This window comes from Quercus robur, chromosome 1 (genome assembly GCF_932294415.1).
Source record: "Quercus robur chromosome 1, dhQueRobu3.1, whole genome shotgun sequence".
NCBI classification, from domain to species: Eukaryota; Viridiplantae; Streptophyta; class Magnoliopsida; order Fagales; family Fagaceae; genus Quercus; species Quercus robur.
In genome coordinates, this window is record NC_065534.1 from 43,323,728 (window position 1) to 43,337,489 (window position 13,762).

Here is a 13,762-nt window from a genome sequence, read left to right on the forward strand (position 1 = left end):
GTTTCGCTAGTTTCGTAATTGCTTAGGTTACTGGCTGGCTTCATTGAATGATTTTCCTGTCTTCGTCAGTGATGACTAATTTTCTCGTCATTAGGGATGACCTCGTCATTAGTGTTGACTTCGTCAAGGTAATGCATTCTCGTCACTCCCATCACTAACCTAGTACAAAAAAATCTCCATTTACAGTGAAAGAGCGAAATTGATAATTTTCAATGGAAGCACATATTCATAAATTTATTTGCATTGTTTTGACTTGTAAGTTAACACTTGTATTATGAAAATTTTTGTTTTTCGGCTGGGTTTGGACCCAAGAGCCACTGCCATAGCTAACTTATTTATGGATGCAATGTGCATTGGAGAAAAAATCATTAATGTCAATGACGAATACTGCTTCATTCTAAAGATAGAGACGGGCAGCAATTTGCGAGGCTCAAAGCGGTCCAAACTATGAGATCATCCACCATACAATATGGGCTTTTTGATTCAATTCGAAGTCTCAAGGCTGCTTAGGATGAAAACTCAAGCTGAAGAGGACGTGTTTTGGGAAACCAGCACTGAGTCAGTCATGGAGGTGGGTCAGTGGTTGTGCGAGATAAGGAGGGAGGCGGGTTAGTGGTTGTCTATTGGAGAAGGATGTGTGAAGCAGGAGGCCTCCATCTCTAGTGGAGGGCAGCAGCGACTAGGCCTTGGATCTATCATTGTCTCTCCCCTCTTTCATGGTTTGTAAATCAGATTGCAAATGGAGATTTTTTGTACCGGGTTAGGATAAATATTTGAATTGGAATGGGTTAGTCTGTTTCGTATGTGTAAATTCAATTTTGGAATTTTTTAATAAAAATAAATGCCACGTCATTTAAAAAATGTAAGGTCATTATTCTGTTAGTCACGTAAGCAACACCACTAACGGAAGTTAACCAAAAGATTTATATTGCTCATTTTGAAAACTTGAAGGACCAATTGTTCTTACTTGAAACTTAAGGGACTAATTGCGCACATAGGATAAACTTTAAGGACTAATAACGTAATTTCGCCTTTTTTTGATATTATGAAATTTTGAAGATAAAACTTATATATCAACAAACAATATCATCATTTTTGAAAAGATTCATGTGCCTCACAAGGCTCCAAATATGAGCTAAGAATAAGCAAATACACTACATACTCACTACAATATGCTCATGAAGTTCCATTTTCAACGAGTGAAATAACATGTCCAACATGCAAACCACTGGGCCACACACATTTTGTTGGTCAGGAATGAAAAATTAATAAATATAAACCAATTTAAGTATCAAATATATTAAAAAATTAAATGACATATCATGATTTGACCTCAGTTGAAACTCAATCCGACTTCAAAAACCTTGAACCTCTCTCTTTTCCGGTTCATTAAACGGTATAGGTTTCAAAACCATGTTGAGAATTCAAATCTAAACCAAGAAAGTTTATTACAGTCCGGAAAATATCTTATCCAATCTGAATTGTAAAGTCATCTTGATGATGACAAAAAAAGATTCCTTAAGTAGAGTTGGATAAACTGAGATTTCAAGTTCACAAAATTTTTCTTTAATCCCAAAAATTTAAACAGCTGAATTGTCATAACACCTAAGTCATTTTGCAATTTTTAGAAGTAAATTTTTTTTTCCTTTTTGTTAAGATATTTGTCTTTGTTTTGATAGGAAAAAAGGGGTTTTTTTAAATTTAAAAAAAAAAAAATTATAAGGGGGTTAGTTGGTTACCAACCACACATGTGGGCTAATTGACAACATAATTTTGGATTTTTTTGAGCCAATTTTCAATTTGGGGGAGGGGGTGTGATTTTCAATTTTAGGGTCAGATATGAAGAGTGTATATATATATAAACAAAATTATAAATTTCAAGGGAGTTAGTACCCTGAGTTTCTTATTAGTTTTCATCTCTAATACTAGGAACATTCTACAATCTTAGATTGAGGATTAGAGTCCAAAACTAACATCTATCTCTTGCTTTCTCTCTCTTACGCAAGAGATTTGACGACTTCACATTTCACAATATCCACACATATTTACATTATGTGTAAAATATGAACACCTGGTGGGAAGGTGTTGATAACGTGTGAAACATTTCGCATTTAAGAGTACGAAACAATAATTAGCCCTCACACAAAGAATTTTGTTATTAGTAGTTAAAAAAGTATGTCAATATCAAGACTCAAGAACCTTATCACTCAATAATATTGTCCAGTTCGGTTCAAACCTAAGTTCTAATTTTCTCCTTATTGTAAGGGATAAAAAAAAAGGTCTAACAATAGAAATATGGTCTTGACAATTTTAGCAACAGAAACATCCTAGATACGGTCCAAAACTAACAACAAAGTGGGGTTTCAAATCTTAAACGGTCCTTCAATGACAAAACAGGAAACCAAAGGGAAAGGACATTTTACAATTCAAAATCTACATCCAATAGTCAATTTATGCAAGGTTTTCAGACCCGGACCATTCATTGAACCATAAAAGGGAGAGATTCAAGGTTTTTGAGGTCAAACCGAGGTCGAACCGGGGTCAAACCGTAATTATGGAAATTTAATGATTTTCAAGTATATATTTAATAATTAAATAAGAAAGTTAATAAAATAAAATAATAACCATGAAAACATTAAAATTTATGATTAATTTTTGAAGTAAAGTTGAATATCTTTGAAGGATTTTAATTATAATTTTTTTTACTTCTTGTAAGAGATGGATAATTTAATTAAGTAGAATAAAATTGTGTTAAGTTGTTTTTATAAAATAAAAAATATAAAAAAATTGCTAAGGGGTTGGACCGCATGGTTCTTGCCACCGGTTTGTGCAGTCCAACCCCAGTTTTAGGGGTTCACGGAATTGCCACATATGCCTAGTTCTCTATGCTTAAAAAACGGGATTTCAATCCGATTCCCGATTTTTACTATCCGACCTCCTGGTCCGGTCCGGGCCTGAAAACCTTGAATTTATGGTGTACTTTTGTTTTATTTGTTTGCTAATTATTTTGGCAGCTTCGTTGGTAATTTTAAGGACCCAAATCTTGGCACTTTTCATTTTATTAAGCTTTCTGATGATGCTCTTAATTTTAATTGTTCTTCAGCAACAATTGCAAAAAAAATAATAATAATAATCATCAGAATTCGTAAGGTAGTTGCCAATTGGTGGCCCATAAATTCTTTTTTGGTTTAGCATGATCCAGAATTTGGAAAAACAATAATATTGGCAGAGATCTGACCAAGTTTCAACTCTTAAGTTATCTACTCTTGTGGACTATTAGCAAATTGATACTCTAAACTGATGTTTTGCCTAATACACGAATTAAAGTCTACTAATTGTCATTACTCAAGCCGGTATGACCACGTCCATTGGATAGGTTGACAATGATGTTAAGTAATTTTTAATCTCTTGCTTAATCCATTTGGATTGGTTAGAGTTAGGCTTGACGTATGTACTAAAGACCTATTTAAGAAATGTACTTGAACTAACCTACAAAAATTAACATATTCTTTGGACTTGGATCCATTTGGAAACATTTAACCAATCCAGCTTCCCTGAACCTATAACTTTGACCTCAAACAAAGTACCTTTTTTCCCGCTTCATCCCTCGATATAATATAAAACCAAACCATTTCCTACTCCATTCAACAAATTCATCTGAAACCCCCCAAGTTTCCAGTACACAAGTTAGATTGGTGTCCAACCCGACATGGAGATGAACATAGATTCCAGTCTTGAATTCAAAGGTGTCAAGGATGGTCATGAAGATGATCTATATGCTGAAATTAGGAGGCAGATTTTGCTTTTGACAGCAGACGATGATGAAGATCTTCCCGAAAATAATCCCAAGTCTTTTGGTGCTGCCAAGCGAAGCTCAAACAGCTTTAAGGCTCGCTGTATCACTGGTTTACAAAGTGGTAGCTATTTTAATTGGTGGGAGGATGAGAATACTAATTCAGTACCGGCGTGGCTTGCAAGCTTGTGGAGGAATGGAAATGGAACAGGAGTTTTCATCCCTCAGGTAGTCAAATCCAGAAGATATTATAATCTAGGTATGTGCTTTCCTTTGTTCAATAACTAGAAAAGCAATTTTGATTCCTAATCCTGGTGACTAATGTATTTATCATGGTCAGCAGGAAGAATGAATAATGAGAGAAGAAGAATATATAAGCGGGTGGGGAACCAGTTCTCATGAATATACAAATGCCTCTTCAGAAGTCGAAGAACCCAGAAATCTTCCTCTGTATTGAAGTGATATACAAGCCATAATGATAGGATGGATTGCACAAAGCTACATAGCTACATAGGATCTGAAAACACAGTTCAGTAATGATTGTATATATACAGTATACTGAGATGTCAACTGCTGTAACAATCAATGATCAAGATGCATGTCCTTAAGACAGCATATAATATGGCAATTGAAAGAAATGTTTATTAGCAATTAGATGAACTAAAAATTTGGCCGCCTATAGTGACAGTGCCTCCATATATACCAGTCAAAAAGACAATTTTACCTTATTACTCTAGACTCTTAAAACATGCAAATAAAATGGAACGAAAAGCATACTCCCACTGATATTAGCATATGACAGAACTTTATTACGCTGCATTAGTTCTAATACATACTTTCGGTGATGATTTATGCATTGCTGCGCAGTATCTAACGCAAATTCTCACTAACTTAGCACGATAAAGTTCCTTAGTATGTTGCATTGGGTCTGAAACATACTTTCAATGGTGGCAATATATTTAGGTCTTTTAATTGCATCAAATAATCTAACAGTCAATTACGAAGAGATGCCATTGTTCATTTTATAAAATTACCCCAGCACTGGGAAACAACCAGAAAGACTGAAAAAAGGTCTGTAATTAACTACGGTTAAATGCTTTCAACTTTCAAGCATCAGCTTATATTAGAAGAATATTATCACATTGTACCGTGGTCATCACTATCCATCCATGCCTAGGAAGACATTCCTGAATTACAAATTTAAGGGAACCACCGCTCAGGCACTATTTTACAAGCCAAGAGCCGAACCTTATCTATGATTGGCATAACAGAACAGCAGCTACAGAAATAGACTCTCTAGGACCATTCCGCATAATTGTTCTCCATCTTGATGGTCCCATAGCTTCTATAGAGTTCCTAGTAGAGGGTAGATAGCCAATCAATTATGTAAAAAGCATTACTGTAGTCCTAAGCCAGGAATTTGTTGAAGTAAAATATCAGTCCCTAGGGCGTGCTAACCATAATGAACTTAGAGCCCGAAGACGTGAGATGTAATCGCTGATAACCAGAAGAGCACGAGCAGCTTGACGAGTGGTCAAAATTCGATGCATTTGTTGCAGTGTTTGCTGCCTCAAAAGGTCAGCCTAGCAAGAAAGAAAAAACAGTGGTTATAGTTACAACTTCCAATTGTCCTAGAATGGATGAACCTCCCTTTAAACACACTCACGCGCATACAGAGTAACCAGAAAAAGAAGTTCATATAATTTGATGTACGATGTGTGAGGTTAAGGTTGTTACTTGGTGAAGGAAATTTTCTAGCGTCGCAAGCTTGCCCATTGCAATTGCCATTTGTCCCATGTAGTCAGCAACATCGCCAGAACCATTAGGGCCCAAAGAGGTTGAAGAAAGTGTCTCCACAAGGGATTGTTGCAAAGCCTCCATCCCTTGTGATAAGGCATCTTCAGCCTGCTGGGAAGATTGCTGCAAATTACATATGCCCATCAGCTGTGAATCTGTCAAAGGTTCGAGGTGGTTCCCCAGTATCTGAATTTCCAAAAACAAAAATGAAATTTAATATAAATCAGTGAGAATGACAGTTTCTATCCAGACAATGTAGGAAAAATAATATATGTAACTAAAATTATCATATAATAAATCACCTTGAGAAGTTCAGATGAACGGAATCCTCCCAACCACATGAAACACCTCTCGGCAGGTGTCTTCCACATGCCAGAAAGCATGTGAAATACATCAGACCTTGCACCAATGCTTTTCAGCCTGAAAATTTCATCATAATGCGCCATTACGCCATCAACAAGAAGGTGCAAGTCATTATCACCCATATGAGAATTCACAGCTGATCTTAGATCATTGATCAGCTTTTGATGTTCATCAAGCCAGCGTGCATAGTCCATATCAAATACTAGGGCAGCTGGAAGGACAATCAATAGGAAAAAACCATGCAATCAGAATCATCCATCTACAACTTTTACCATCCAAGGATCTGTATTGTCGAGGTGCAAAGCCTTTCTTACCCTTTCTATCTTTAATTCAATGAGAAAAAATCATAATGAATTGCTACCAGGTGCAGAATGATCTAGAAAAGGCATTAAGATGGCATACAGACAATATGAATATGCAAGTATCAAAATTCCTTACCATTTCCAGCCATTGGATGACTATGATCCCCAGAAATACCAGGTGCAATAAAGAAACCCTGCATTATGGTATTAACCCCAGGAAGGAAAGAGTTTAGATATCAATGAAAAAGAAAAATAAAGAACCAACCCCCCCCCCCTCCCCCCAACCACCACCCAAAAAAAAAAAAAAAAAAATTATTGAAAACAATAATTAAATTGCACCTGCTGGCGTGCTCGTTGGAGCTCTTGCTCTAGTTGTGTTAGCCTTTGTCGACTATTCTCCAGCTGCTGGACATATGCCTATCCAAAACCAAAACCTATAAATGACCCAAATATGTTTCATTCATTAAATTAAGATATTACTCTACAGCAGATTGGTACATAATTTAATTCAGGGAGCTAACTAGCATCATGTCAAATTAAACTTTGACCGAAAGGTAGGGAGAACACTAATAGGAGCTAAATGCCAATTGCTGAAACAACCTCCAAAAAGTATACTGAAAACATTATCAAAAACAGTGTTTAGTTCAAACCCAACCTGCAGATATATACCGCAACAATCTCCAGGGCATTTATGGAATACCTAACATAAATGACCACTGTGCTTCTACAATTTCACTAAAGATTGATATAGTTGAAACATCTAATAGCTGTTGATCAATTACAAAAATTGAAAAATCTTCCCAACTGATATTGAATACTAGCATAGCTACCTATATATGAATTTTACCGTTGATATTAACACCTTGGAGAATAAAATTGGAGCACCAAACAAAAGCAATGCATGAGCTTCCAAAATCTCAAACAAAGGTTGAGACTTCAAAGATCATCTAGGCCTTATAGATAAGATTAATTGATAAACAATGGAGCTAAATATATCGAGAACAATAAAATGGAATACATATGACTTGAAAAATGATTACATATGAAGAGTCAAAACAACCCCCCATAAACCAATGAAATAGAAGAATTATAACAAATAATAGCATAGGAGTATTACTTTCTTCCTCAAACGGCTCTTCCTTGCAGCTTCCCTATTCTGAGCCAGCCTTCTGAGTATCTGCAAGATAATGAGACCACGAAAAAAAAATTATGAACCTTCAAACACAAAACTGCATTAGGTACCACAAGCTATTGAAGAAACTTCATCTTAATAACCTTTTGGTCACCAGATTTTCCCTTAGATTGTTCCATGGAATCTACAGCCACAAGTGCTCCATTCTGAACTCCATGAAACTACAACATAATCGAGATCCACTGTCAGAGAAATACACCCAACAAACTATGCAAGCTAAAGTAATTAGCTAAATTGCAATTCATCAAACGGCATCCTAGCCACATTAAAGTTCCAAATCTTACATCAAGGTAGCAATCTATATTTCACAATGCCAAGAGCCTTGCAGCTCAGTATCATTGCTCAATTCTCCCAATGAAGAGAACCTGGGTTCAAATCCCCCACCACCCCCCCCCCCCTCCACCCCCTCCCCACACTTATTGTAAGCAAAAAATCTTGATTTTACAATAGAGTCATGCATTCCAATCTCAGAATCAACATCAGACTAGGATTGTTAGTTAATTTAGTTTTTGATAGTATGAGTATCATAGATTCATCGTGTAAGTTAAGCCAACAGTAAAGTTCTACAATGTAAAGTGAAGTATGATTCTAATGCAATGCAAACTAAACAGAAGCAATAAACAATGCTCAATCCTAAGTTGATCCACCAATAAGCTAAAAATTACCCATTCCATAACAGAGACAAGGTAAAACCATAGCATACTTGGTTTTTATCATCGGTGTCAACATCTGTGGAAGTTTCAGTTTGTTGGCTGGTGTCTGCAGCCATGGCAGAGTCACCCCAGTTCTCAATATGCTGTCCGTTTCCCAAAGCAGCACCAATACCGAATTGCTGCCCAGTGTCCACACACCCAATGCTCTACACAACCATACATAGCAATTCAACATAAACCCAAAAGCCACCCATCAAAATAGGCATTGAAACGTAACAATCATAGTTCATTGAACATTCAAATTTATGTAGTGTAAGCCTCTAGAGAGGTGGGTGGGAATAAATACCGTGTTCAAGGTCCCATAGTGTAGGCTATTAGGAACAACAGCAACACTAACCGGTTTTATATTGAAGATTGAGTCTACAAGACAATGAATTTTTAAGCAGTTAAAGATTATTAACGTAGAAAAAGAAAAGGAAAGAAAAATGACATAGTATTATATTATATAATAAAATATAAAAGAGAATACTTGGGCTTAAATCAACAGCATCATCGTGATGAAAAGCAGCAGCGGATTGTTCAAGCTCTCCAAGATCCGAAAAACGTGTCTGGTCTCTCCCACTTCCATCTCCCCTGTTTCACAAAAAGAAACAGAGATACCTTGTTTTACAAAACAACTTTGCACCCCAAAATATAATATTTTTCTAAAACAAAACCATTCACCAACTCATAACACAAACACAGAAGACAAAAAGATAGAGAGAAGAGAAAAAGAAAGAGAAGTACCGAAGAAAGAAGTTGGAGTGGTAGTACATTTGTGGGTTAGCTGGAACTGCCTTGAAACTCTGCATTTCTTTTTTGTTGTTCTGTTTTGTGTTACTATACACTCTCACTGTCCTTTTATATGTCTCACCTTAAGATTCTCTCTTCAAAGAAAGTAAAGAGTTAAGAAAGAATTTTTGGCTCGAGAAGAAGAAGAAGAAGAAGAAGTAGAGAGCGGCAGTGTGTGTAATTGAAGAAAATCTTTTGATGTATCTTTAAGAACAGAAGAGGATAGCGTATCAGTACGGCTCCTTTATTGATTTTTACTACTATAATTTTAGATATCAGGCTTTTATTATTGCTTTCTGACTTGGGATTTTAGTTTCCCAACACACATCTCTATTGCCCATCTCAATCTCTTGCTAAAGTGCGTCCACTACACTCTCCAATTTAGTTTAAACAAATCCTAGTTAATTTTTGTTTTGTTTATTATTCTCTCAACTTTATGTAAAAGTGAATTGTTCATTTGTTCTCTATGCACCAAGCAATTCCAAACATTCTAGACAACTTTGTCTTCCAATCCATGGACGCCATGCATTCATGAGGTTATATATTGCCCATTTTAATATATATAGTATGTTTATTGGACGACTTGACAACTCACTAAGGTTTTAATAAAATATAATTAAAAAAAGTAGAGAAAAACTATTATGAGAGCTTTATTTTTATCATAATTTTCAAAGAGGTTTTGATGCTTCATATTCATACCAAGAAAATTAGTATTAAATATTGAGAAGCGGACTTTTATTTCGTTAGTGGTTACCTCTTTGGGTACCGAATTAGAAATAACCAACTAAATGAAAAGAATCTACTTTTTGACAATCAAAGTAACCTTTAAGAAAAAAAATAATATAGTAAAATATAAATTTTTCTAGATGATAAGGTGAGATGTAATACAATAAGTTTAGACTTTAGAGATATAATAATTTTTACAATATTTTGAAATTATTTATTTTAATTCGTAGATAATAAAAGTAATGTTACTAATAAAATTATACAAAAATAAAATTTTAAACCTAATAAATCATATTAAAAGTTATAATATATATATATATATATATAATATTATGTCCCTAAATACAATATTTTTACAACCTTTAAGAATAAAATAAGTAAATTTGAAAAAAAAAATCTAAAAGAGGGTAAGCTTTTAAAAAGTTACAGTTTCAAAAAAAAAAAAATTTAAAAAGTTACTCAAAATGATATTTATAAGAATAGAGCTAAGGATACATAAATATGTATAATTTTATGCCACAACGCCATATAATAAGTTGTGATTGGTAAAAATGTGTTTCTACATAATCCATTATTACACTCTTGCAAATTATAACTTATCACATAATAAATTATGAAACAAAATTATACTAATTTATGTATACCTAATATTATTCTATTTATAATGACATTTTGGAGCTTCTTCTATCGTATAAGAAGATGATGAGTTAGAAGAGAAAAAAATAAAAATAAAAAGGTTTGGACACGCGCGTAGGACAATTAGTCCACAGCCCAAGACATAGAGAGAATCCCCTACTCCTTGATTCTTTGTTTGTTTCTCTCACAGGGGTCTTCTCCTACTGAGACTCACTGGACTGGAGTAGTATTTCTCTTTATTTTTATTTTTTTTTATTTTTTTATTAACTAAAAATTCCGACAGAGACAGAGACTAGAGTGTTTGTGTGGTGTATTGGCTTGCTTAGACCAGAGTCCTCATGGGAAGGTGTGTCCGCGGGCGAAAGATGATGGGAAAGTGATGAGATATGATCCACCATTAAGGCCAAATTTAATATACAACAACTTTTTCTTTTTCTTTTTATGATAAAAGTTGTGTATTTTATTAAGAAAATGGTAATAGAATTTTTATTTTCTGAAATTAAGACCATAATTGGAGTCATAACTTATTTATATAATAAGTTGTGAGTGAGAAATCCAAATAAGCTTATTATTTTTATTTTATTACTCATAACTTGTAACAAAAATCTTGTCTTTAAATTTGATCCTAGCATTTTTGTTCTGTTTTGTTTTTTATCTTTTTTGAGATTGTAATTAGTTTTGCTTTTGTTATTATTATAATTATTATTTTTTTTTTTTACCTCTGGGCTCTGCCATATTTATATACTTGAGTGATTCTTAAAAACCAGAGCCTTTGGCTTTACTTGAAAGTAGTAGTATTATAAATATCAGTCTCTGGCTCTGGCATCTTTAAGCGTGAGCCTTAAAAACAAAGGCTTTGCTTGAAGGAACCTCTTTGTTAATGGAAGGAGTTAGGCACTTAGAGCGGCGTGTGGCAGACGCAGACTACTATGTATATATAAATGGGGTTTGTGACTTTGTGTATATACACGGCCAAAGAATATGACGCATCTTATACAGAAATCGTACACTTTGTGACGTGTCACTTTCACTCTGGTCTTTTTGTGTTCTGGTGGTGTACTTTGTCTGTTTTTACATACTTACATTTGATGCCACTGCTTGAGTTGTGCTTGGCTTCGATGATGTACAAACTCACTCTTCTCTACTCACGTGACCTTCTGGATTTGGATTATGAATTTTTTTTTTTTTTTTTTTTTTTTTAGGGTGAAACGGAAAGATTTATAACAAAACAACTGGAGCAGGAGCAACAGTCCCCTCATACAAAAACCCCACATCATCTAAACTAAAAAAAAAGCAACATCTGCTGGGGGAGAATCAAAAACAAGAAAATTACAAGGGAGCAACGCACCCCTCCTAGCTAGTGCATCCGCACATTTGTTAGCTTTTTTAACTCTTGGAATTCTAGCCATACCCTTCTCTGCAATCAGCAACAAGATTGTTATTTCCATTTGGGTTATGGTTTGTACTCCTTAGAAGATTAACTACCAGCATCGCATCCAATTCAATTATCACCGCAAGAAGATTCAACTCTAAACATAATTGAATTCCATCTCGCAATGCCCACAATTCAGCAGCAACGCTATTCATGTTTCCAATAGCTCTCGCATACCCTTTGATCCACTTGCCCTCTACATTCCTAATGATGCCTCCTCCACCCGCACGCCCCGGGTTGCCCATTGAAGAACCATCCGAATTGAGTTTAACCCACTGCACCGGGGGAGATATCCAACGCACCTGAGTAGTAGTTTTTACTCTAACATTCTTCCCATTCACACCCAAGAAAGCAAACTCGGCTGCCTTAGTGATCACTTCATAGCTGTTCAGCTTTGGGGGATTGTTGCCTCTGAAGACAACCTTATTCCTATGCAACCAAATACTCCAAACACCAAAAGGAAACATAACATCTCAGTAAATTCCCAAATGAGAGCAAGCATTAGAATTACAATTGGAACGCAGCCAATTCACCAAGGAAGAGCCATAAAAGGAATTTAAAACAGAAGGAGGAAGAAGAGAATCCCAAACCTGACGAGCCAAAGGGCAATCTCTCAAAATATGGATGATTGATGCAGCTTCATTATTGCAGAGAGGACAGAGATTAGAGATGTTCATACCTCTGGAAGCAAGTGTTTCTCTAATAGGGATACTTAGGTGACAATATTGCCAAAGAAAACACCTGATTTTTGGAAGTGTAGAAGTCTTCCAAACCCAACTACCAGTGTCAAGATTAAAAGTATGGCTACCATCTTCAGTGCAAGCAAGCTTATATGCATCTTTCAAGACAAATTCTCCACTTAGGGACAAAAACCAAGAGATGCGGTCTGAGTTAACAGTCATGAGGGGCATAGGATTTGCTTTAATATCCTGCAATAGAATCGAAGGAAAGTCGAAGGAGGTACACCCCAAGTCCCATTGGCCCTAATTAAAGACATCTTTGAGCTGAAGATTTTCTTCCTTTCTATTAAAAGGCCCGGCAATAAGCTCTCGCAGAGTCCCTTGATTAAGCCACTTATCATTCCAAAATGATAAATTGCTCTCACGACTAGCAATCCACTTGGTGCCTTTGTTAAAAACAGATTCCCCTTCCTTAATAGCTTTCCACACAGAAGAGTAGCCGTTAATTCTTCCCACATTGGTCCGATTCCCGACAAACCTCCTATGATTAATGTATTTCTAAGTCAACACCTGAGCCCATAGGGAATCCTTTTCACAGTGCATACGCCAGTTCAGTTTAGCAAGCAAGGCAGTATTCTTTTCCTTGGTTGCCTGTAATCCAAGCCCCCCATCTTTTTTGGGCTTCGTAACCTTCTTCCAGTTCACCATATGGATTTTCTTATTATTCTCAATAGACCCCCATAAGAAATCTCGATTAAGCTTGTCTACACACTTGATAATTTTTGGGGGAAGGATAGAACACTACATGGTATAACTAGGGATAGCCACGGTGACAGCTCGCGTAAGCACGAGCCTTCCTACAAATGAAAGCAAATGGGATTTCCAACCAGCGAGACGGCTTTGGATCCGTTCAATGACAAAACCAAAATCATGAGGGTTTGAGGTATGCTTGATAGGAAATCCTAAATACTTCCCTAGAGTTGATGTAGACTGATACCCAAGTGTGCTGCATAAATCCTCACGAGCATCTCTAGAGACATTCGGGGAAAAGAAAACACGAGACTTTTCAGCACTCACCTTTTTCCCAAAAAGCACACAAAATGTCTCAATGGCATCTTTTATGGCCACACAATTTTTTCGATCAGCCTTAGCAAAAAAAACCAAATCATCTGCAAAGAAAAGATGAGAGAATGCTATACCCCCCGGAGCAGCTTTAACTGGGTCCCAAAGCTTGGCTTCACACTTCTCAATAATTAGCGCACCTAGCACTTCCATACACAAAATAAACAGGTAAGGGGATAAGGGGTCCCCTTGGCGAATTCCCCTAGAAGGCTAAAAATAGTCAAGCCCCCCACCG

The 13,762-nt window shown here is 35.9% G+C and overlaps 2 protein-coding genes across 3 annotated transcripts; one reads left to right on the forward strand and one right to left on the reverse strand.

Moving 5' to 3' along the window:
- Positions 1–3,521: 3,521 nt before the first annotated feature.
- Positions 3,522–4,521, forward strand: LOC126690283 (uncharacterized). 2 transcript variants are annotated; one of them, XM_050385399.1, is made up of 2 exons: positions 3,522–4,052; positions 4,134–4,521. In XM_050385399.1, the coding sequence occupies exons 1-2, from the start codon at positions 3,710–3,712 to the stop codon at positions 4,193–4,195; spliced, it is 405 nt and encodes a 134-aa protein (XP_050241356.1). In that variant the 5' UTR covers positions 3,522–3,709; the 3' UTR covers positions 4,196–4,521. The 2 variants fall into 2 exon arrangements, with proteins under 2 accessions (XP_050241356.1, XP_050241361.1); XM_050385404.1 differs by having other exon boundaries at positions 4,137–4,521.
- A 351-nt stretch (positions 4,522–4,872) lies between these two features.
- LOC126690275 (transcription factor TGA2.2) lies at positions 4,873–9,163 on the reverse strand. Its single transcript, XM_050385392.1, has 11 exons — positions 8,887–9,163; positions 8,630–8,733; positions 8,447–8,520; positions 8,151–8,306; positions 7,531–7,608; positions 7,373–7,432; positions 6,595–6,672; positions 6,392–6,449; positions 5,893–6,164; positions 5,531–5,776; positions 4,873–5,376 (listed from the first exon to the last, which is right to left on the reverse strand). Exons 1-11 carry the CDS (start codon positions 8,949–8,951, stop codon positions 5,230–5,232), a joined length of 1,338 nt encoding a protein of 445 aa, XP_050241349.1. The 5' UTR covers positions 8,952–9,163; the 3' UTR covers positions 4,873–5,229.
- Between the last annotated feature and the right edge of the window lie 4,599 nt (positions 9,164–13,762).